The 25,340-nt window shown below is 39.7% G+C and overlaps 1 protein-coding gene across 2 annotated transcripts; it reads right to left on the bottom strand.

The window, feature by feature from the left end:
• Positions 1 to 1,569: 1,569 nt before the first annotated feature.
• On the bottom strand, positions 1,570 to 24,734 carry LOC111238461 (tumor protein p63-regulated gene 1-like protein). Of its 2 annotated transcripts, none has more exons than XM_022767986.1 (6): positions 24,623 to 24,734; positions 24,155 to 24,405; positions 21,649 to 21,740; positions 17,350 to 17,526; positions 6,850 to 7,003; positions 1,570 to 4,302 (listed from the first exon to the last, which is right to left on the bottom strand). In XM_022767986.1, the coding sequence occupies exons 2-6, from the start codon at positions 24,386 to 24,388 to the stop codon at positions 4,108 to 4,110; spliced, it is 852 nt and encodes a 283-aa protein (XP_022623707.1). In that variant the 5' UTR covers positions 24,389 to 24,405; positions 24,623 to 24,734; the 3' UTR covers positions 1,570 to 4,107. The 2 variants fall into 2 exon arrangements, with proteins under 2 accessions (XP_022623707.1, XP_022623708.1); XM_022767987.1 differs by having other exon boundaries at positions 24,155 to 24,425; positions 24,623 to 24,720.
• Positions 24,735 to 25,340: the final 606 nt, after the last annotated feature.

Genomic DNA, 25,340 nt, shown 5'->3' with positions numbered 1-25,340 from the left:
CGTGTTGACGTCAGTGTAGTGTCTCATCCCCAGTCTGTGGAGTTTCTGTTACTGGTGGAGTTTATTGCTGCTCTGTCTGAACAGTTAAAATCGCTGTTTTCTTCATCACAGTCACTAACTACCTGCTGTACATCAAAACTTACACTAGTTCTGCTCCAGCACCCAGCACCCTTTTAGCGACGTTCACTAATTCAGCCGTTGTTTATATGCAGTTTGGATGCTAGTTACTTTAGCTTAGCAGCTAGCGCTAGCTTCTCTCTCTCTCTCGCTTGCTGTGTCTTGAACCAACAGATGAATTTGTTCATCAGAGTGTGGTGTTGTTGTAACTTCAGTGTGGAGGATTGTGATGTTTATTACACCTTCAGTGATGTCTGCTGTCTTACCTTCGACACACAGCTCCACTTGCTAACCGGCGCTACCTTCGTCTGTGACCGTTTGTGTACACAGCGGCCTTCAGCGTGATAGGCTGTTATTCGTGACGTTTAACCAATCAGATGATGCTGTGGGCGGGACACTGCTCCAGATCACAGAGTGGGAACTACAGATCATAGACAGACGGCTCCATCAGAGCCAAAGTGGTGCATTTTAAAATTGATTTATTTTATTTATTATTGGTTTACTAAATAATGACACCATGCCCCTGCCCACATCGGAATGATCTAATGTGAGAGAAAGAGAGGATGATATGCAGCAAAGGGACGCAGGTTGGACCTGAACCCAGGCCGCTGCGGTCAGGAGTAAGCCTTCATGGTACGTGCTCAACCAGGTGAATTACCTAGGCGGCCCCTAATCACTTTTTTGTGTCTAAGTATTTGCAGCACGTGTTGTCAAATTGATGAAGATGTTTTCTGAATTTGTGTTTTGTCTATTTGCATGTGTGTTCTTAAGTTGCCATGTGTTGAGCTTTCTGGGCCACTGTACAAACCAGAACTGAAAGGAAAGTTGGGTCAGGTGACCAGGCACATGACTCCAAAGTCCAGATGGATTTATAGTCAACGCAAGCAGGTGAAGAGGAGTCATACTGTAGATATTGATTTATAATTGAGAGTTGGATTCTACCCATTCATAACTCCTACACAACACTAGTTGCATGGATTGTAAATTATCAGACTGTATTGAGCTTTATCTACGCCACAGTAAATGCATCAATATTCTTTGAGCTACAGTGATTTATTGAACTGAAGTGACATCCAGGTAATATATAACATTATTTCACTGTCTGGTTACTGTATAAGAGACCAACGCTGTACAGTCACTCTGTGCAGTGATCATGGTGAGCAGGTTTGCTGAGTAAGAAGGCTGCAGAATATTTTCTTTAACTTACTTAATGTTGCCTTCACTCAACAACTCGCCGCCATCATAAACATGTAGTTTATAGCATAACCACGGAGCCTACGCATGGAGCCAGCCAGAAATATTATATATTATCATTTGTTAACATGTTTACTAAATCATCTTTATAAGCTGATAGTATGTCAATGTTGTGTTAAAAAAACAATCGATGCCATTTAATGTAAAAACACAAGTTTATCACTTTATACACTTTAACATGACTCAGAAAAACTCAGTTTTAAGGAGTAGCTTAAAGTTTTACAGAGTAAATCTTCTACTGTTGTATTGTGGTGAAATGACACCTAACATATACAGTATGTCCTTAGATTGAAACTCAGGGCACTGCAAATTCGTTGGTTATGTCTATTAATAAATTATTTAGATTAAACTGCCGGGGTCTGCGCACCTGTCCTGTCTCAGTTCAGCAGTCAGTCTGGAGTGCTGTGCAGAGTGTGCATGCATGCTTGAGAGCAAAGCAGAGCTTTAATTCAGTCCCTCCTGCACGCACATCTGCACACACACACTGGCCCATATTTATCCTACAGCCCGGCATTAAGAGCAAGTCACATCACATCTAGACAACAGCCAAGTGAAGTGATGCTCTTAACGGTTACAAAATGAAGGCTGACAAAAAACAAGAGAAAAACGAAGATTGGAGCCTCATTAAAGTTTAAACATGACTGAACTTGCACAACGCATCATCTGAACAGCAACCAGTGTAATCACAAATATTACATCAGGAAGTCCTTCATTATTTCTAATGAAAGTCTTTGAAGTGTTCACTGTCACAATGTTTTTGATAACTAGTTTACCTGCAGCTAAGATGTCATGACAATTAAAGAATAAAATGATCACAGCTACAAATGTAATCCATGGAAACCAAACAAAAATAAACACACGTAGTTGGATATTCTTAAAATAAAGTCACCTCTTCACCAGGTGACCCACGTGTGAGACTCTGCTGAAGTTCTCAGCGACATAACTTTATGAATGCTCATTTATCCAGCAGCTAATCCTGTTTTCTGAACGTCTTTTACAACCTGCAGAGCAGAAATATGGATGAGGTGCCTCGCTCCAGGCCAGAGGAGTCCTTGATCCAGGATAAGAGACACGTCCTCATTCTGGGAGGAAACATGTTAACCCCTTCAAACCCTAAGGTTATGATACATGATACTAAAGGTCCTGAACTAAACCATATACTTTACCATGTGAAATAACAGCTGCATGTATTCCTGGGAAACTCTTCTTGGGACATACTTAACCTTGTTTCCTGATGAGATTGCCTGAAGAGACTAAATACTGGTTTAGTTTGTCTGCATTCACTCCTGTCACTCAGGAAAGGATGTGATTCGTAAACAAGACTGTGTTATTAGTGAACAATTTTACTGTCGAAGCGTCATTAAATCAAACCAAATCAAAGTTTTTGATCATACTTATTAGCCATTCAATGTACCTGTATTTATATTCTGTAACTCCGTACTCCTAACCCCATGACGCTGACTTCCAGTTATTCCCTTCACTATACCGGCTGCTGTGAGAGTTAGCCGTATGCTACAGGTGTCTTTTCTTTATACTGTCTACTTTATATTAAAAACATTGGACTGGTGACAAAGTAGCTGCTCAGCGAGTGTCAGCTGTAGTATTATCTGTTAGATGATGATAGATTCTGTTGGAGATTGCTCATTTTCTTTGTGTTATTTAAATTGAGTCAGCTGTTTTTGTTACGTGCATTATTATGTGTTATGTGAACTGGGATGAGTAGTGTGAATGTGTATGGTTATATTATTCATAAAAACTTTATAGACCTCAGGAAGAATAACTGCTGAAATGCAAAAGCTAATGGGGATCTTTATACAAACAATCCACACCTGCTGTTACCACCAGTGACCACAGGTGTCGCCACATCAGCCAGGACTGTAATCTTAATCTATTTATACTATGACTTTAAATGTGTGATAATATTACTTATGTTCTGCAGCAATAACAGGACTGCTGAGGGGTGAAAGGTCACCTCTACGTTCACATTTCAGCAAGTATGAATTCTTTAAGTTTTGGACAAGGTAAAGGTAAAAAGATGAGTCACAAATGAAGTGCACAGAACAAAAAGAGTGCGTAGGAATCTGCATAAAAACAGTATATTTTTATACCAGTAAAAAGGGAAAAAACAAAATATGTAATTTTATATTTTCATGTCTGTTACAAGCTCAAAAAACAAACAGATGATACTAAACAAGGAAGAGCCACACAGTAGACACACAAATCAAGGGGAAATTCCAGCACTGTATGCACTGTAAAAATACACTACAAATGATAAACTGACAAATGTGCCCCCATGCTCCAGTGAATCTCTAAGGGGGTGAATGGCATGGGAATGAGCTTTTAACAGAGACACTGGGGGAGGAAGAAAGGAGTCCCATTGCGAAAGAGTTGAATTACCATATCACTGAGGAGCAAGTACAAAGCTCCTTGAGAGCAGCGGGGGATCCGTCATCCAGTGAAGAGCGGTGTTGAAATGTGGATATTTCTGAGTACTCAGACACCACACACTGGTAATAAGCAGTGGGGGAGATCACACAGTTGTTTAAACCTCATACACCTCAGCCTGGGAATCCAGGCTTCAACGTGGAACAAAAACAGACCTGAATATGGAAAAACCTTTGGTCAATCCTTCAAGAATTATGAAGTCTGTAAACAAACTTATGAACATGAATCTGAGGCATATAAATTAGAGCAAACAATCTGAACAACAGAAGTTTTATATTAATGTTGAAGAGTTTAGAAGCCAATGTTTCCTCGAGCAAAGCTGTAGCCCAGTTTGTTCTGGTTCCCGAGGAAAGACATGAGGCCCACATAGGCCTCTATGTGGATCGGCTGATTCAGGACCAGGACGCCATTAGCCTTCCCAGGAACTGGCTTCATGACATGGACTTTCTGTGCTGCATCTTTGAGCTTCTCACGGAAGTTCTGGATCTGTGGACAAGAGGACAGGATGATCAGAAATATGTCAGAAAACAAGTTTATTTCCTGTTTCTCCATTTCTTGGCAGCTTGCTTTGGTTAGGGTGCAGCATATCCGAGGTCCTCTGAAGTTCAACTCTTGCAAAAGCTTATTTTAGGGCGGTGTGTTGTTTTGAGTGAAATGTCTCAACAACATCTGGATGGACTGTCATCAAATTTGGTCTCACACATTCATGTCCCGCCAGGGTGAATTAAAAACTGATCCATTAACTTTTCTATCTCGTGCCGTCATCAGGCCCCCTCAGCTGTACTTAGTGTTAATTAGCAAATGTTAGGATGCTAACAGTCTAACAGAACCTGCTAAATGATTTCTAACTGTTGAACTGTTTAACGACGGTTTATTATTCTCAGCATGCTAGCATTTAGCTCTAAGCACTACCACTAGTGAGTCTGCAGATTCCATTGGAGTGAACATTTTGTTGGATTTGTTAAAGGCACAGTCTTCGATGCAGAAGCATTTACAGTACACAGTAAACAGTTTATTTAGTGGCATAAATTTATTCAGACTTGAAATCTACCTGGACCTAAGAGAGATCAGTTCTTGAAACAAGGTGGGTTAGCTCTATTTTAAGACGGTGGAGCTTGTTTACGATAGAATAGTTTCCGGTTTACTGTTAACCACACCTGCTGCACAGGGCCAAGATTGACAGCTGCTACCACAGAGACCTGGTTTAATTCGTGGTTGCAGCAGTCACTTCACTGGCAGCTCCTACCTGCACAGAGGGGTGTGTAAAGGGGCAGTGTGTGTGTGTGTGTAAAGAAGCATATGAATGTCTTATTAACTTCTAAATTGGGCTGAATTAAAAACATTTCTGCACCTTTTACTATGTCTTGAATTTGTTTTCAAGTTCCTGTTTTTTAAACCTTTATTTAATCAGGAATCTGTCACTGAGATTAAACATGACACATCCTAACAGCTCCCAAAAACAACCCGAGAGCCGTCTCAACAATAATTTACTTAAACTAATCTGATATACGCCAAAACACTGGCAGCCAAAAGAGAGAGCACAGCTTCTGCATGAAGGGTTTGTTTTTAAACAGAGTCCATTTTAGCAATTTTAGATCTAATTACAGAAGGTTCCAGAAGGCTGCGTTCATCAAGTGTTTTTACTAGTTTTAATGTCAGATAGCTGTTTTATGCTCATTTCTAGAACCCTAATCAAGTCACCAAATATTTAAATTATAATTTATAATATAAATTTCATTTTCATTACACATTTTTTTGCTTGTTTGGAAATGAAGTAGGAGGATTCTGCAGTGTGTAATGTTTTCTGACGACCTGATCAACACTGTGGACGATCATTAATGGCTAAAATCTTACAAGTGAAGTGGCAGGGGTCAGGGGTCACATCCATATGACCTACCTGCTGTCTGCCGTCTACACTGACAGTATTCTTTAAGTCTTTCCAACATGGCACATTTCTAAGTGTCATATCATAATTAAGATGAGCTCGCCTTACAGTCTTTGTAGATGTTCTTCCAGGTCTTTGCGCACCAGTTGAACCCTGTCAGGCTTCGCTGCCATTCAACATTTATGTGCAATCATTACAATGTGTAATCATGACAATAATAATAATGGCAGTCACTCTCTTACTCTGTATGAAGCAAAAAACATTTTACGAGTTTGATACATAATGAAACAAATATGTGCGGGTCTGTTGAAATGACACTGCTGAGAATGTGATTGCTCCATCCTTTTGTCTTCGTCATGCTGAGTCAACTGTTTTAACTGCTGATGAACACCTTCGTTATGTTGAAATTTCTGTATAAGTCTGGAAACACGTCATACTTACACACTGGTGTTTGTATGACGAGTTATTTGTTGTAGGACAAGTAGTCTGAATCTAAACCTAAAACAGTGGATTGAGTGCTGGTTTTTATATATTTATATTATTTATCTGGTATCTGAACAGTGTTAGGATCCAGATGTGTCTCTGTTGTGAGTATTTCATTAGACATCAAACATGATTGATTAAACATGAATGATATCTGATCTCTAATTCCAGTAAGTCATTTCCTCTGTGTTGACTCATCTGACCACACAATGAATCTCATCACACTGGTGTTTTTTTTAAGTGACAGGATAGTTAAAGGTCTCCAAAACTCTCACACCTCCACATGGATCAATCAAGTCATAAAACATATTACAAATATTTCAACAGACAAATTCAAGGCTCAAATTTTTATCTTTATAACCAGAGATTTTCTTTTGTTGTTGACATATCTGACTGTCAATCGTGTGCCAACCTTCTCTGGAAGTTCTCCCAATGAAAGCTGTTGACAGTGAGGTGTGTGGATTACTCTGAGTAACTGGGGCCACAAATCAAATTCATTCCCTTCACCTTCATCGCAGTGGGCTTGTGGCAGAAAAAAAATTATGCAAATAAAACCAGAACTCTTTTTCATGCCTCAACACCACCGGAGATAAGTGAGAAATTTTATTAACTTTATTTTTGCAATAAACAACGCCATACTGTTATCAACTGAACGATGAACTTACGTCACAGAGTGCAGCGAATGAGTCACTGATGTTCCTCACGGGGTGGTAGGTGAAGGTGATGAAAGGGAAGTCAGTGGCAAAGGGGTTCCACCTGGAGATGAAGGAGGGCTCTCTCAGCCGGTCCCAGAAGACTCGCAACCCCTCCCCTTCTCTCCTAAACACATCAAGACACAGAGGAGATGACAAAGTGTCTCACACTGACAGTGACACATTTGACTCAACCATGTGATCAAACTTCAGTTCATGCTGGCATCACATCAACAACATTACTCACTGCTTTCTACAAAAAAGCTCATGATTTGTTTTCCACTGAGAATCATGTACAAAGTGCTGAATATAGATGTTTTGTTTGACTCAGGTCGCATCGTATAGGTTGTTTAAGTGACAGTTATGGGGCATGTACTTGTTTTTGCCGATAGCTTTTATCCAAGCCATCGTGTAGAAGAAATAATGCAGCTAAGGCGCTGCAGTATAACAGCTAAAAAAACCATACTGCAGCCAAAGCAAGAGCTAACAAGTTAAAGCTAACTGGGAAAACTAGCTTAAAAATATAAACTTTAATTTAATTTAACTAAGATCTTGTTAATTTAGTTTATTATGGCATAAATAATTGAGATAGTAGTTAAATTGATTCATTATGGGGGTAACAAAAAACAAAACAAAACCCTAAACAACTCTACTAAAAAGTAACTAGCCTAGCTTAGTAGCGTAGCATTAACGTTTGTCAGATAGAAAAGTAGCTAAATATTCTGCCCTGTAGTGTGTTAGCGTTGTGAAAGAAATGCTAAGCTAAACTACCAAATAAAAATATGACCTGATTGACGTTAGGCCACACAAAGTGCAGTTGATGTTCGCCTGTTGGAGAAGCTAACATGCTACACCCACTAAATGGCAACTAGCCTAGCTTAGTAAAGTTGCAGCTGCCATTGCCGCAAAGAAATCTTCCAATTCGGTGGGGGTCAAGCCACTTTTAAACTATAAACTGTATTTAAGAGTATTCAACTGTAAATAAATATATTTCAATATTAATTGTCAATATTAATTCACATTACATTTAATCCTTATAACTATCTTGATTAACTTCACATTTTTATTGTAAACCTTTTATTGTGAAATGTTTCTATTTATATTTAACTGACTTGCAGTACTTGCTCTACTTAATCTTTCCTTCAATTTTTTCTCTTTACTCTGTTTATTGTTATGCACCAAAACACCAAAGCAAATTCCTCATTAGTGAAAACTGGCAAGTTTATGTTTTTAAAGGAGTTCAAATGGACTAGAAATCTGAAGGAACACGTTCTGTTTCTAATGTTTTTCCCTTGTATTTTTTGCCTAGAAAGCACAAAATAAAAGGAACTTTATTTTTTCTATCCATTGTGCAGTGCGCCATCCAGTCTGAAAACCAAAAACCCTTCTTTCTCAATTTCACAGTTTCAGTAATTATCACTTTTAAGTACCATACAGTAATATATATATATATATATATATATATGTCACTTGTGTGCACAGATAGAAATGCCTCCTGATATGAAGTTAGTACCCCTTCATGTATCATTATATTTCTTCCATGATATTAACATCAGTTCACATTATTTCCCTGAAGGGGGACTACCAGGCCTGTTGGCTCCGTGATACAACGTTAGAAAAATGAAAAAATGGCACTAATCTGTCCTCAGGGCAATCTGATGTTTACCAGGCTCAGAGGTAATCTACAGTGTGTTCATCATGTTCCTTTTCTTTCTGCTGTTCTTTCATTTTAAAGTAAATACTGTGGGGTTTTAATGAAAATGCCCTGGGGTCATATCTTTTCTCAGCCTAATGAAACCTCAGAAGACTGACAGCAAACAGACCTACAAACACTTGCGGATCTCATCTTTGAAATGATGTTGGTGTTGATCTACATGCTGTGAAGATCTTTACAATTCTCTGTCTCTCATACCTCTTAAGACTGTCATATCTGCGAGGAATAGAGAATCTTCATTACTGTTCAAAAGGTCACAGAGAGTTCAAAACACCCTTATTTGCATTTCCTTTTAGGGTAAATCTTCCTCAAGAGTATTCAAACAGACCTGAGACCAAATGTATCAGAGAAAATAGAAATAGACAGCGAAAACATCAGACAAATATCAACACCATGTCTAACTATCACATAAACCATGTAAAAAAGTTTTAGGTGCAGAGTATTCTAGTCATGACATACAAAAACAAAACCTTTTCCTTCAGTGCTTCTTCTGATGAACAGGACCATATAAATAAATAAACAGGTACCTCAGTACTGATCGTACAATTACAATACAACCATGCTGATGCTGAGCAGGTATAATGTTTAACATCTTAGTTTAGCGTGTTAGAATGCCAACATTTGCTCATTTGCATTAAACACAAAGTACATATGAGGTCGATGTGAATGTCATTACTTCTGCAGGTATAAAGCAAAAATACTGGACAAATAAAATAACTGAACAAAACAAAACAAAAGTGAAGGCTATTTTTCACAGTCTTCTTTTGTCCAAAAAATGATTTGATTAATAAATAAAGATAAACTGGCAGGCTAATCGATAAAGAAAAAAATGTTAGCTGCAGGCCTAAACTTTCTATACAAAGATCTTTTCTCACCATTGGTTGTTGTGCTGAAGATTCACTAACTATATAAAAATGATGTGTTCATTATTAATGTGTGAGGACAAGCTTTTGGTCAGGGACCTTCTTCAATCATCAGTGCAACCTAAAAAATGTGTGACCTAATGCTAAATCACGATGTCTTCCATTAAAAATAAAAGGAGTAGTTTGGATTACAATCAAAACCTCTGCTCTGTGTGAATTTAGGATGAGTTTAACAAAACTTTCATGGTGGAGTTCAGGCATTTTCAGCTACATTTCCATGCCTTGCTGTTTGATCATCACCTGTTTAACAAAGCACATAAACAACTGCTGAATCAACCCTTCAAAACAGTAGCTTGGAAAAACCTGCAGTGGCAGGTTTGGCTCCTCAATCCGATGCATTTGCATAAAAAATGTAACGATAAAGATGGTAAGATAAATAAATCAGGATGCAGGCGATTTCCCAACAGTGTTCTGATCTTTAATGATCTGTCATGCTGATGTGCTCATTTTTACCACAAACCTTGTGCAACAGCACTTCCTGCCAACCAGAATTAAACACCTGAGGCTAAACAATACTGGTGCAGCTATTGATATGTCACTGTCCTAGGGAGGGGCTGCATCATAATGCAATCATCTCGCCCTGTTTACACAAGCATTTTCAAAATGACAAAGCTGCTGCTGAACATTTTGTGCCTCTTCCAGAACAAATGTTGTGCATGGAGAAAGGGAAAAAAAAAAAAAAAAAAAAAACGTGGTACAAAAGCAAAGCCCAGGCTAAAAGACTGATTATATTTCAGCAAAAGCGAGTGAGGATGGTGGGGTTACGTTTGTACACACTGCCCTTTGTAAGAGCACACAGCTATTGCCCTAGTATAAATGAGGATATAAAAAAGGCTTTGGCAAATTCCACAGGTAAGCTATCACTGGGAGCGGGACCAGCCCAAACAGGCAGAGCAGGGCTGGGCTTTCCAGCCAGAGGCCTTGAATGTCTTCACTGAGTTTATGTGGCCGAGCTGGGGGTTGCACTTTCACTGCGCCTCACTTCGACAGAGTCACAAAAATACAGAAACAGTGAAAGCAGGCTGCACCCGAGTTATGTCATTGAGACGTTTGACAGCGTGTGTGTGTGTGTCAAAAGAAATAAAAAAAAGAAATAAAAACATTTCAAGAATGAGGCTAAACTGAGGGTATCCAGCCTCTAATGATCTTTCCTGGTGGAGATTCACCTAATCCACAGTGTTTATACAAAACACACACACATGCGTAAGAGAAACACTGTATTCTGAGCTTAGGGGCAAGTGACGAAAAATTCCTCCCTGGGCCTTCAAGCGCTTCAGACTCGAAAGTCAACACACAAGATAAATATCAAGCCCAGCTCCAGTTGTCATGGCAAGTGTCCCACATTGTCTCAGAGCGAACAAACAAATCTGCTCCGATTGCTCAATAGAGCCTGCAGGTTTGTCAGCCATCCATACATGTATCCGTCCAACACGGTTTCATTAAAAATATGAAAGGACTAAAAAAAAAAAAAAAAAGAAAAAGAAAAAAGAAAAAAGAAAAGAGAGTGAAGCGTTGGCTTTAAAAAAAAAAGAAAAGTAAAAGACAAAGATTTGACTTTACCTGTTATACACAGTTTTTCTCTAATATTCCAGCTCAAAAAGATATTTACATTATTCATGATAAAGCTGCTCATGGAGCCTCAGAAGCCGAAAACAAACAGCCACGTTACTGTAAATGTCATGATGCAAAAGCTGTGATATCATAGCTGCAGGCTGCTGAGATATTTCCACCTTGAAAAAGCAGCGTCCACAATCTGAAAGCTGCTCCCGAGGTGTATGAATTTACAGCAGCGTGCCCGAAACGTTATGAATCTACTGGTGTTTATTAATTTATACTGTATGTCCTGGGAGCAGCCTGTGTGCAGACTCTGCTCTTGATCTATGCTTTGTTTTGGAGATGTGAGAGTTTTCTTTTTTATCCTGCTTGGTTTTAGGATTCATGCTACAGGTAGAACAGCGATATTTGGCAATACAATGTTCTGGTTATATAAAGACTTTATTTACAGGAGTTTGATTTGCAGAGAGAACATTTTAATCCACTTTACTTTTTCTTTTCTTTTCTTTTCTTTTCTCTCACAACAATCCTGCATCTTTTTCAGTGAATGTTTTTGTTGAATTGCTCTAATTGTCAAGACAGATTATATCCTGTAAATTTGGTTGAGATCGACTACTCTTCGCTCATGCGGTCAAAAAAACGTGCACTCAGGGTGGAAAACTTTTTTTTTCTGTAGGTGTGATTCATCACCGCAAAAAGACAGATAGACAAAACAATCCCTACGTTAGGCCACTTCAAATCTTTTCCTTTTCTTTTGCATAGATGTTGTGACTCTCCTGTTTATGAAACTGCAGCTAAAGTCAAAATTACTGTGAATCATCTAAGAAAGCTCCTCATCCATTAACATATACTCTGCTACATATAGACTGTGCAATGCCAGTCCCCAGTGTCAAAATGCCAAGGAGGCCTATTTGCGGTTTGTTGTTTATTTAGATCCTCAATTGTAGTTACCACGGCAACAACTGCTCTTCCAGGGGTCCATAATATCATCATTACACCCAATCTAACAAACTGCATCAGTACAATGAACATGACACACAAACAAATGTGCACAAACGCATTGCAATCAGAGTTAAAGAATATTTTTTGCTTGTTTGCTGTATGAAGTCGGTCTGTACGACAAGTACATTTACACATGGACTGTATGAAGTAGTTTTGAGGTACGGTACTCGACTGTTTCCATTCTAAGCTACAGTACACTTCCACTCGACATTTCAAAAGGATATATTGTACTTTTTACTAATTTATTTCTTTATTTTACTTTTCAGATAAAGGTAGAGATCCGTTTTCACTTGGACATTAAAAAGTTCATTCACTCACTTGGACCTCACTTCTCTGCTGTGTAAACACGTATATTATTTCCCTTTGGAAAGACCAAATGTGTTGTGTTGTTGTTTTTATTTTTGGCGGGAGGCAGTGCTGCACTTCCTGTGAAGAAGAAGAAGAAGAAGAAGAAGAAATCAAAACACACAACAAGTTTATTCCTTGATGTGCTCCAGGCAAAACGAAATCATCTTTCAGGCCGCGTGGACAAAGCCGGTTTACACTATTTGAGAACCAGCTGAGTGAGTACAAACGTGCACGTACTTCTGCTCGTGCAGAAGAGGCCAGTGGAGCAGGCGGACCTTCAACGTGGCCCAGGACACACGTGCGTTCACGCTGCTGAATGAATGTGAGACCACCTCCCAATGTGGTCGGATCTCAGATGCGTCCTCAATGCGTCTTGGGTGCGTTCACACCTGAACTTAGAGCTGTCCACTTGTGACCGGATCACCTGAGACGAGTGTTACTACCACAATTCACTATTCACTGCAAATGAAGACAGTACATCATTTTCTGAACAGTAAATCCGTCTCTGTACATCAGACATATAAACTGACTGGGGCCATTTAGCATAACGAGTAGTTTTACTTTTGCTAACAATGCTTCTGTAGTTTCATTTGCAAGACTTGTGAGGGAGCATGTTAATACTGTGGTACAGCTCATTAATCATTACTATTAGATAGATATTATAATTCTAAACTAAGTTAATAGACTCCATCTTAACTCCAGTTTGCTCATCGGAGCGAGTGCTACTCTGCCTGTGGAAACAGTTGTACAGTATCGTGTCTTCTGTGGCTCCACAGGAACTTTTTCCAAAGTTTTTTAAATGAATAACCTTCATCATGTCATATTGGTGTCATCAGGGCGTCTCGGCCTGGGCTTCAGACTTTTCATCAGAAAGTTTGGAGTAGAAAAGTTGAGTTTGAAAGAAGTGGGCACTTTGGAGGCAGCGGGGAGTCTACATGGAGTTGAATTATGGGAAATGTAGGAGCCAGTGTCTGTGGGGTTCAATATAGAGACGAAAAGTGCACAGATCTGTTCCTCATGAGCTCGATACTAAAGACTGGAGATTCCCTTTAACTTGTCGTTACTCTGCCGTTGATCAGATTACTGAGGTAAGACACAGTGGCTTGTATAATTTTCAGTTGTTTAACTTAATCTTTCTATTTTGCAACTGATTTAATTATGTGTGTCAACATCTTTCCATTGTGCTTTTAAATGAACCGCAAGTTTGCACAGTTTTCCATTTAAAGACATGAGAGGTGGTGTGTGTGTTTCTGTGTGTGCACTCACACTTCTTACTTGCTGAGTAAACGCTTTCTTGACATCTTCCACACAAATGTCTCCATTTAACCGTCTTGCTTCACATTACAACCGCTGTGACTTTCTAAATGACCGTGTGGCGAGATGTGAAGTTAATGATCTTTAGTTCTGTAGCTTCCACTGACTGCCCTCTGCTGTCTGAACGTGTCAGCTGCTTTGGTTTGTGCAGGTGTGGTCGGGCAGAATGAGAGGACGAGCTCCGTGTTTAGACCAAGTTTCACGGATTTTGCACCCCGTTGAAACGAACAGTAAAAATCATTAACGAGCTAACTCGTGACAGCATAATAGTCGACAGAGTGAGGAAGACATTGTAGTTAATGAAGCTGTTGTAAGTAGTTGGAGGTGGGGGCTGAATAAGACACGATCATCTCTCTGATGCATTACTCAGGAAAAAACAAACTACATCTGATCAGATGAGAAACAGAGGAGAGGGAGAGAGCTGGGACTATTTCCAACCTTCATAAAAGTATTTGTTTTTTTGTTTTTTTTTACAACAGTAACTGAAGCAACCTCTAGTGGGGCTTCCTTAAGGCTCCACACCCAACTCTTTCAGACAGGAATAAAAAAAATAAAAAAAAGTAAAAAAAAAAAAAAAAAAAAACGATGATTTTCTGGGTAATTAGTTTGTCTAGACAGTTTGGAAAGAAGGCACTTAAAACACATCTTTCCCCACAGATGCAGAATGCACTGTGCTTTTTTCCTTCATGGTCGCACCTGGAGATTGTGCGATGAAAACAAAATCATCGGGACTAAAAATACTGACACTCCCATAACACTTTCTACTGGCAATCATCGCGGTTTCGGGAGGCTGATGGAGCACACACGAGGGTACTGACGCCAAATAAGACGCTCTACAGAGGGAGTCTGAAATCCTTTGTTGTGACGGCCTGGGAACAGCGGGGTCAGACGTTCATGGAAGTGATTTCAGTCTCAATTCATTAAGTTTAAGTTTATTATTCCTATAATAAAATATCTATATCTTAAGCAATCCGCACGATAATGTCTAAAAAACTGTAGATAGAACTTTTGTGGAGGACTGCGACGTCTTCTCGAACACTGAACTTTGATCTAATGGCAAACAAATGTAAGAAATCACTGCAAAATGTGTTTAAAACAAAGATCTACGAGCAAAAGATTGTATGTGACAACTCTATCAGTGTTGCTTTAGAGGAACAGAGTGTGGAGAACATGTGGAAATAATTGAATGCATTTACTTTCCTCCGTGTGGACAGAGGACGGTTCGACTCTTTCTGAGGTGTCTTATTTGTTGAGGTCCGCTCAGTGAAAAGTCTTTCTAGCAGCAGAGACTCAGACTTGGAGAATCATCCATGACAACATCAAACAGATGAAGAGATGTGATGTGGCGTGCTGCTGCCTTGAACCGTCTCTATGAAGGGTGCACACTGACATCAAGTGGTCAGATGACAACTGTCAGAGGACGAATCAACAGATGCTGTGCTGACTGCTCACACTCACACAACGTGGACAATAACACATCTCAGGCAAAGAGTCAAGTAACGGTCAAGTGTCATTATTGTGACCGCTTAAAAAAAGCAGCTGAAGTATACTGATGTGTTGATGTGGAGGAATGTAGTCATCTGTATTTAAATCAGAATATACGACACAGAGACTTTTGGGCTTTATGAGCCTCGACTACCAGCGCTGGACGCCACATGGATGATGAATTACAAGTGTTTCTGACTTTGTTGTCTTTGCTAGCAGCTGTTGCGCTGTTAAATCAATTAGATAGATAGATAGATAGATAGATAGATAGATAGATAGATAGATAGATAGATAGATAACAGTACAACTTATGAGACAGCAAACATTGGACTTAAATTCATCACGTGGCCAGAAACACGAGAAGCTAATGTTGCGTCCTGTCTGCTGGTTGTGTAGAGCGAACTAGAGCGAGGAGGTGATTAGCTCTGCTTAGCATAAAGGCTGGGAGCAGGTGAAACAGTGAGCCAGCTCGCACCTTTAAACGCATTACATCAAGTTCGTCTCACAAACATACAACCAGAAATGTTAAAAAGGACAAGTTGTGGTTTTTATCAGGGATTTGTGAGTTGGAAAACTTTCCTTAGTGACCAGCAGCCAGGTGCAATGACTTCCAGTCTTTAACGCTAAACTAAGCTAAGCTAAGCTAAGCTAATCGCCTCCTAGCTCGAGCGCCCTACTTTGCACACACACTCTCTATCCCTTTAATTTAAAGTAGTCCAGACGTGTCATTAGGCGTCCTCTATCACTTCCAGTCATTTTGAAAATCAAATGTAAAATCAGCTGATTTCCTCACCCTGACCTTTAGTACCTTTTCTCCCACTCTGATTTTGTGATGCGGAAACAAAGTTTTGTGTACTGCTACAACTGGCAGGAAGGATTCATTTTCATTTGTACATGTACTCACTGATCACTTTCTGCCAGAAATAAGACAGAATGACCTAGACGGAAAAAAGAAGACACTTCCTGAGGGAGAGACAGAGAGGAAGACAGGGAGGGAGAGAGACACAGAGAGGGAGGGAGGGAGGGAGCGGTGAAAGATGAAGACAGAAAGAGGAAATGTTTGAGGCTCCAGTCTTTCTCATTTGAAACCGTCTCTTTACTGTTTGACTCCCGGGTGGCTTTCACAAGCATTTTATGTATAATTTAACGTAATGTGCAGAGATAAAGCCTCCAATAAAGGCTGCACTCTCTAAGCTCTTCACAGCACATTTCGTTTTATTCATCAAATTAGTTTTAGTTGGTTTGGTATCCCCTGAGCCGTCTTTAAAAGGTTTAGATGAAAGGACTACATTAATTTTGCCGCTAATCAGTTAAGTGACAGCTCCAAGTGACAGCTATGCACTCCTTATCCCCCAAAAACCTCTCCGCGCACTCGTCTGTGCGCCGCGCCTGCTTCAACTCTGCCGCTCAGACTGTCCCCGGTTGATCTCGTCTACCCTGCGCCAGCCCCGCCGCACGTAACCCCCTCTCACCCCGCCACACAGCCTTCTGATGGCTGCCCTCAGCTTCCTGTCACTGTTTTCACTGACAACACAAATCACCTCGAACACTTTCTTCATTCTTCACTCAATCATTCATATTCTTGCCATCTTTGAAATTCATTAAAAAGGGGCTGAGCGTGTTGCATTTTTCATCACGTCGTCAAATTTCTCAATACATTTGTTACATAAAGAATGTGTTGCATGATACAATACTTTAACAAAGTTAGGAAACCTTCACGTACTAGCAAAAACTGTGACTAGGCATGTTTTATGGCAGAGCTTAATGGTTAATCATGAGGCAAAAGGGATTTTTTTTTTCACAGGGAATTTTGCTTTTGTGAAGCAAATTGGAGCATGGAGCAGATAATTAGGGCTAATATTTGTAATTCTCAAAGTAGGGTTTTTATTTTTTAATTAGCAACTAAACTCTACAAAGAGAAATTCTTGAGCAGACTTACTGAAAATTACTAAAAATGAGACAGGACACCAGAGATCCAAGGCTTTCACTGTTCAAACGCCAGTGAATTTGTGTCTGGAGTCAGAAGTTTCCTGGTTATTCTTCCCCAACACAAATCACAGCACGTTGAGGTGGACGAAAAAAACGAAAAAGGCAGAAGTACAGTGTTTAACTAAAAGAAAGGGGGGGACCTACCGGAGAATGGAGCGCTTTGGGAAGCTGAAGGTCCCGTGGGAGATGCGGTCCACGAAGTTCAGCGGGATCCTCTGTAACTGCTCACAGCTGAACATGACAAAGTCGTACTTGCAGACCAGGAGAGAGTTGTCTGTGATCAGAACAAGACGCTCCTTTTCATTGTTCCAGTGATCCACCCTGATAGAAACAAAACAAACCAACAAAAAACAACAACAGAGAGACAGTCAATGCAGTAAATTAGTTTTATGTTTATACAATACACCGTCACACAGTACAGGACGTATCTGTGTGTGGACGTCTGACGTCTTTCAAAAAGAGACTCTCCTGCATGTGTGTGTGTGTGTGTGTGTGTGTGTGTGTGTGTGTGTGTATACAGTGTGTAAGGTGTTGCTATACCATTCATTAGGTACAGCTAGCTCAAACAGACGCAGTCCAGTGCAATCCACCCTGTCTGTAGTAATGAGGGTAGAAACACCTGTGTTCAATGTGACACAATGTGTACCTAATAAACTGCCACCTGTGTATATTTCAAATGTGGAGTAATGGTTTCCAACCAATGGTTTACCGGTTATAACAAGTTCAACCAAAGTGTAATCTGCATTTCTTTTTTTGAAGGTAAAATTATCGAGTAATTCACAAGGTTTTAAAAGGAAAAGATTGTGTGCAACAGATTTCCTTCCCTGTTAATCATCAGTGCATCTCAACCTTGGGGTTTGGACCGACTGTTCAGCATGTTTTTGTGAAATACTGAGTATTTTTTCCCTCCACAGGCCTTTGAATGAAACAATCTACGGAGAAGATTCACTTTTTGCACTTTCTGAACCGCTCACAGCTCAAGTCCACACTGAGGCATAACCTGCGACGGGAGGTTGCAAGTCGACTTGTGTTAAGGCCGGAGTTTTCAAGGGGCCTCCAGACAAAAACTGGAACATGAGAAACATGTTGTTGAGACTTTCTGAACCTTAAAAAACTATGTTGATAGTACAATGTAAAATACACATGAAATAGGTTGAGATAACTGGATTTTGTCACTTCTATTCAGGGGAAAATCATGCTGTAAGTTTTAGAACTACAATTCCCATCATGCTTTGAGGAGTGTAAAAAGGAATTTGTTTACATTTTATCAGTTTGGCTCCATTAAAAGTAAAACAGAATCAGAAGTTCCTTTGATAGTGAAGAAGACCCACTGATCTACTGAGCCCTCAGGTTTGTCTCGTCGCCCCTCGTGGGGGGACGCAGCGTCGAGAAGCTGCTGCAGAGAGTGATCCTCACTGCGTATGTGGGTCTTTGTGTGAATCGCAGTTTGGATGTTCGTATTCTGCAGGTTATTTGAAGTTAATACAAAAAACATGTATAGCAAAGCTGCTCAATTATCTACTATAAAAGCTACACAATTTCCAAAAATGCCCTTGGCAACGATCATGCAATATGCATGCAAACATTTCCAAGTCTCTCAATTTTTCCAAAAAAGAAGGAAAGAAAGAAAAAAAACAAATTAACAGAAACACCTTTAAAGCAACAAATCTGACTCTACTTTCTGCTTATGCCCTCGAAGTGTGTCCAAAAATGTCTGTCATGTTAACTGAAGTCACAAAAAGCATCATTTCGCACAGACTTTCTCCCTCACTGCTGCGCACACGAACTAACTAACTCACGGTGGCGTGGATTCTCTTGGAGTGGCTCTGTTTCTTACAGCCCGCTGAGCCGGCTGCACGTGGCCAAGTCCAACTGCTGCTGGCAGCCAGAGGCCAAAATCCATAAAAAAAAAAAAAGAAGAAGAAGAAGAAGAAAAAAAACAGTTCACTGAACAACCCTTCATGGGGAAGGTGTGGGTGAAGAGCTTTGACTGTACTAATGAAATGAGTTAACCTTGACTGGCGTCGTGGACGGTGCAGAGGTGTTACAGACATCCAGGATCACACTGACGGAGCTCGAGCTCGACACAACAACACAACAACACAGCAGGACGTCAGGACGAAGACACCGAGGCCTGGAGGGATGTACCTCTGCAGGTGCTTAAAGGAGCAGCTGCAGATTCAGATTTAGTGTACAGACGTAAGAGTGGTATGCATCTTCTCGTCTGACTTCAAACTGTTCCTTTCAATGAACTAGTATCTTCATTTGCTTTTTATTTTCTCTTTTAATCACATGGTCATCAACTGTTTCAGTCAATTCTTTTACATTAAAAATCTCTCAGAATGCAGGACAGGTGCAACCAAGGATATAAAAATTGTATTGATGATAAACACAATCTGTAAAAATGCATAAATAAAATATAAAATCAATAGCAAATGATAAAAACAAAAGCGGTCGAGCCAAAATCATACAAGGACATGAACTGAGATCAACCTATTCTTTCTAAAGCTAGCAACAATCCTCCACAAAGCCAGATTTGAGGAATTTCTCATGCTTTTCTGACATTAGTCACCGGCCTCCCTTGGGGACATTCAGCAGCAGCGTTGCAGGATTTCCATATAATGCACTCTTTCTGTTGCAAGAAATCGTACAGCAGCTTCTGTAGCAACGATAACTGCGGGCCAAATGTAGGACAAACATTAACGTGTGTTGGACAGAGCTGCATAAATGGGATGTATTATTCATTCTCACATGGCCAGCCTTTTAAATGTCTCCTGAAAGCTTGTGCAGGAGTGATATAACCTGACATCTGCAAGTGCACACGGTAAATGTCCTGCAGTCACTTCATTTTACCCTGTGTTCGAGTCAGTTGGATCACCACCTCTGCTTTGACTTGGGTTTGATAAGAACACTGACATTTGAGTGAAAGGTTAACTAATGAAAACATCTGGATGTGACAACACTAAGGCATCATGGGTCCGGACTGTAGTATGTTATGTATGTGCAGAATTAAAGGCAGTCGCTCTCCTCTGATGTGAAGCAGATCAGTGCAGTCATCCACTACAAACCGTATGTTAACAATGTATTATGAATGAGAGGCACATAATACTGTAAACTCACTGCGCATTTACAGTCGCATCAGTTCTGTCAGCTGAAAACCTTGTAACTCAACAATGTTATGTGCTTTTCAAAGTTTTCCAAAACAGAAAAATTTAGTTCTTATAAGCAGCTTATCAACAATTAATACATTTTTTTTGTATATACCAACTACAGTTGAAAAAATTAGTCGAATATTGATATTGAAAATATTTATAATGTATAATTTATAATTTATTAACCTTTTAACTATTTTTAAAGCAAAACTGACACAAATTAATCTGGTTTCAGCAACTCAGATGTAAATATTTGTTTTGTTTTTTTATCTTCAGTGATAGTAAACTGAATTTCTTTTGGGTTTTTTGACTGTTGTTTTAAAGCAACTTCCAAGTAGCAACCTTAAAGATCTGTTTCGTTATCTTTGGCGACACCTATGGCCACACGTTGTCATTGCAGGTTTGTTTTTGAATCACACCCGTGTGTTCCTCCTTGTATATCACGTATCACTAACGTTGTGTTGGTGACTCGTGTAATCGAGTCACACCAGATCCCCGAATCACAAAACTGCAAAATGTGAGGATTTCTATTTAATTTCATCAGGCTCAATCATAATTCGGTGATAGATAGTGACTTAAAAGACACTTGTGATCGCCATTTTTCATTGACAATATAATAACGCACAGTCGTAAATTCCAATTCTAATTTATATAAACATAAAAAATTAACGCTCTATTCATCATATAAATTCCATTATTTGAATTATTCATTTACTATTCATTTATTTCTAAATACAATCCCCAAAGCATCTAAGCAAACATCATCTGCTGATGAACGCCATGAGATGCAGCTAAAGCACCATGAAAAAATCTAGTAAGTGGCCCTTGAGTTAGGAGTATTTTGTCCATTTACTGTTTCCAAGGTCAAGAACGAACCTACAAACTCTACTAAACGGTTAATAAACGCTTCAACGTTCATGTGTGAAATTATATATCACTAAATGATTACAGATGTAAAAACTGTGTTATCAATCATTCTTTCATTTTTAAGGCACCAATTACTAATGCTTTAAGAACAGTAGGAGAAGTTGTAATTGTTAAAGAATCCATCAATCACTTAAGAATATCCTCATATATCCTCTTACAACCACATTATAGAGTGCTATAACTTTATTTAGTGTTTATATTCTGCTTATTAATGCTAAATATAGGGGGGGGGGAGGTGTCACTGTGTGTGCCACCAACAAGCCTAACGATAAGATTAACTGTTAATAAATTAAAAATACAAGCTTTTCATTTGCACACTGCATGTCAACATGAACACAAACAGAACATGGTGTCATGAACTCACTCTGCCATCAGCCAGATGCTGTGAATGCTGCCATCTACTTCTTTATCCACCAGGGCTTCAACGTCTTTGATGGCCTGATTCAGAGTGCCAGGCTGAGGAGATAGAAATGCACGGGTGTCACTTTCTAATTTTCCATTGTGACAATCACAATGTGTACACAGAAAGCTTAAGGGGTAATCTTTGAGGCAGATATGCAGCTGGGACTGGTACTCCAACAAAATGTCAGCGCGTCTGTGTGTCAAACAGAATAACAATAAACAAAAACACGAAGCCTCTGCATATGAAAATGACTGTAAATGAAGAAAGCTGAGCGTGCAGCTTCCATGTATAAATCTCAGTAACTCAGGTATTTGAAGACACAAGAGACAGCTCCAGTATGGAATACACTACGCATTCAAAAACATCTCTTGTTTTCCAGTGCAACCCAAACACACACTGCCACTTTTTACAACATGCTATTCTATCCTTGCTCTTTATGTTTTATTATTTCAATGCCAAGTTGAAGAACTTAAAGAGATTAGGAGTTCATACTTAGGACTCCTGACAGTCTTACTGTAATCTGAGCCTGGTGCTGAGCTGTCCTGGCAGCACAGGATGTGTGACTGACTTCCCATTGCAATCCAATACAACAGGCCTGCAATAAACACTACTTTGTGACACTGATAATATTCAGTTTATTGTTGACACTGTGTCATACAGGTGCTGATTCATGGAAATTATTGAGACTGTGCTGCTGTTTCACTTGACTCCATAACGTGTTGCTGTATACGCACACACAAGAGGAAACATAACAAGAAAACCTAAAAAAAAAAAAAAAAACATGTCATGTGGCGTATAGCGCAACGGATACAGGATTTCTGAGGCCAATGCCAGCACAGAGAAACCAAGATGTACAGAGCACTGAGCAGAAAATTTCACATTTGAAAAATAAACTATGAAATGCCAAGACAGTCTTTAAATCACCTCAGACATATTTTTGGAATTCCTGCACTGCATTTTCTTCTAATTTATTGTCCAGCATATACACAGATATTGATATACTTGCAATAAACTAATATTGGCGGATATATCGGCCCTAAAACAGAGTTTAATCAACACCTCTGCCTCATAAAAACCTCCTTTTACGTGTATTAGTTGCAGTTACGGTATCAAAATGAATTATTTTTGCACAATATTGTTGGCTTTAATCTCTACTAATGTATCATGTTTCATCAGCCCTTTAAACGTCTTGAATGAAACATTTTAACCAGCACAGAGGCAGTTTCAGGGCTGTTATGTCACTGTCTGTTGTTTAACTGTGACCTGCAAAGGTTGCACATGATAATTAACTAAGAATGCTAAGCTAACATCTATGTTTAACATTGTACATGGTCCCTTCCAATCTACAATTACCGCCTCGTGGTTGTTGCAAGAAATATGGTCACAATCTCCCCTTCCTGAGCTACAGCATGAGTGTTTTTGCAGAACATTATGATGTCACAGTGAAGTTGACCTTTGACCCTTTGGATGTAAAATGTCATGACTTCATTTTATCCTTATGGGCATTTGAGTTAAATCGTGTCATAATTAGCGCATGGAGTTAGTTAATAGTTAACCTGTTTTGTGAGGTCACAGTGACCTTTGACCTTTGACCATCAAATTCTAATCAGTTCATCAATGAGTCCAAGTGAATTTTTGTGCCAAATCTAAACAAATTCTCTCAAGGTGGTCTTGATACAACACATTAAAGGGGGAGAAAAGGTGTTTTGTGAGGTCACTGTGAACTTGACCTTTGACCTCTGGCAGCCAAAATCTAATAGGTTCATCCTTGAGTCAAAGTGAACATTTGGGCCGAATTTGAATCGTTACTGAGATAAATAAAAATCGAGAAGGGGACGGACAGATGGACGGACGGACAACCCAAAAACAATATGGCGTAATAAAACAAATAAATGACGATGCTAACAACTACGGCTAACAACTGAATGTAAGAAGCTCCGTCTCTGAGATTTATAAACATACCAAAATCGTAAATACTAAAAGTAATATTCAAAGTACGTACCTATGGGTTAGCACTTGGGTAAATGCACTGGGTTAAAGGAGCTATTTGTAGTGGTTTTGCTATCGCTAAATAGCCAACGTTAGCATTAACAACTGTCTCAAACTTCATTCCTTTACTCGCAGAGAGCCGTCTCCAGAGCTGGAAAGAAAGATTTAAGTTAACTCTTTTCTTCCTCTGAAGTTAGCATGCTAACCAGCTAGCCCCATCTCGTCACCTCCGGCGAGAGGTGACGAGATGGGGCAATCTGTCCTGAAGACAAAGCGTTGTCATTGTATTATAAAAACAAAGGTGGCTGAAGCTCCTGTCAAGCGACAAGCAGGAGAAAACCTACATATAGCACCTTTAACTACTCATTGCACAGGTGCGTCTCTTCCGGTGTGCAACTCCTGTATTGACCCAAAGGTAAGTGTTATCATAGCTGCACCTGACTGCCTCTTTGTTAGGAGGAAACGTAGAAGTCTTTACCCTCAGCACGAAGAACTTTTTCAGTCTGAATTCGTCCAGAGATGTCTCCTCGGGGAAGGCATCGTGCTGCTGGAAGCGGGCCGCTCCGCCTTCCGCTGCCCGCTCCTCGGTGGGCTCTGTGCGGGCAGCAGGCTGAGTGTACTCCGGGCCGCTGGAAGAAGGGCTCAGCTGCTGCTGCTCCTGCTGCTCCTCGGTGGGCGCTGCTTCCACCTCCACCTCTGCCTCTGCCATCATGCTGCTTCACAACACCTCTAAGACAGGATTAACAACACTGATGTGCAGCTATTTATTAACACTGAAACCGGTTTCTATCAGAGCATTTTTGACCGAGCCACTCAGTCCTCTTCTTCAGAGGTATAACTTCCCCAAAATCGAAACTCAAATCGCTCCACTCGCATTTACGCGCGATAGGAGGATTAAATCAGTTGGGCTCAAGGTTGTAGCTGATGGTAATAAAGATTTACTTACCACTAATTATCGAGGTCGCAGTGTGATATATTTTGAGAGTTGAGTAAATAGGCAGCAGCAACAGGTGCATAACTTCCTTGTTCCCGATTCCTGTCAAACATGTCTGAGGGCGTCAGCAGCAGCAGCAGTGACTCAAACCGTGCTGCACTGAACACAAAGGATTTTTATTTACTTTGATGATTGACATTTAATAAGAACACCTATAGGCTTATATGTTTCTGTTGCATGTTTTGTGCACAGTGTGGCATGACATTTCCCCCTGTGTTTCCACTCGCTCACACCACCTCATCAGTTTGTGACTGTGGTTGGTGACACATTTGCCAACTTTGTTTTGGTCGTACAAGTGTATACCTGCTGGTCTGTTTCTCCTTTCTTCCATGTCAATAGGTCAGTGGACTAAATAAGATAAAAGGAAACTAAATTTGACGATTTAAAAAGATGCTTTTAGATTTATGTCCCATAATTTCTTACCTGCAGCGTTTCAAATGAGTCTTTGACATTAATTAAGGATAAATATTTTGTAAATAGTTTCATAGTTAGAACTAATAGAACATTTTGAGAATCTTTTAATGAAAATATATTGTGCCTTATGTTATGAATGAGGGACATACAGCTTTCGATTAAAAAAAAAAAAAAGATTTCATGTGATTTGTGGAAGTGAAACCTGAAAGGAAAAAGGCTGTACCTGCTATCAGCACAACAACAGACCAAACAGCAG

The sequence above is a fragment of the Seriola dumerili genome, unplaced genomic scaffold, assembly GCF_002260705.1.
Source record: "Seriola dumerili isolate Sdu_G_001 unplaced genomic scaffold, Sdu_1.0 BDQW01001323.1, whole genome shotgun sequence".
Taxonomy (NCBI): Eukaryota; Metazoa; Chordata; class Actinopteri; order Carangiformes; family Carangidae; genus Seriola; species Seriola dumerili.
The sequence above is the reverse complement of the archived record's forward strand: the minus strand, read 5'-3'. Positions and strand labels throughout refer to the sequence as shown.

Coding starts and splice junctions, on each gene's coding strand:
- LOC111238461 (XM_022767986.1), bottom strand. CDS start 24,388: ATGATGGCAGAGGCAGAGGTGGAGGTGGAAGCAGCGCCCACCGAGGAG. Junction 7,004..17,349: donor CCAAAGCGCTCCATTCTCCG/GTAGGTCCCCCC, acceptor TGATGTGTTTAG/GAGAGAAGGGGAGGGGTTGC. Junction 4,303..6,849: donor CATTCGCTGCACTCTGTGAC/GTAAGTTCATCG, acceptor TCTTGTCCACAG/ATCCAGAACTTCCGTGAGAA.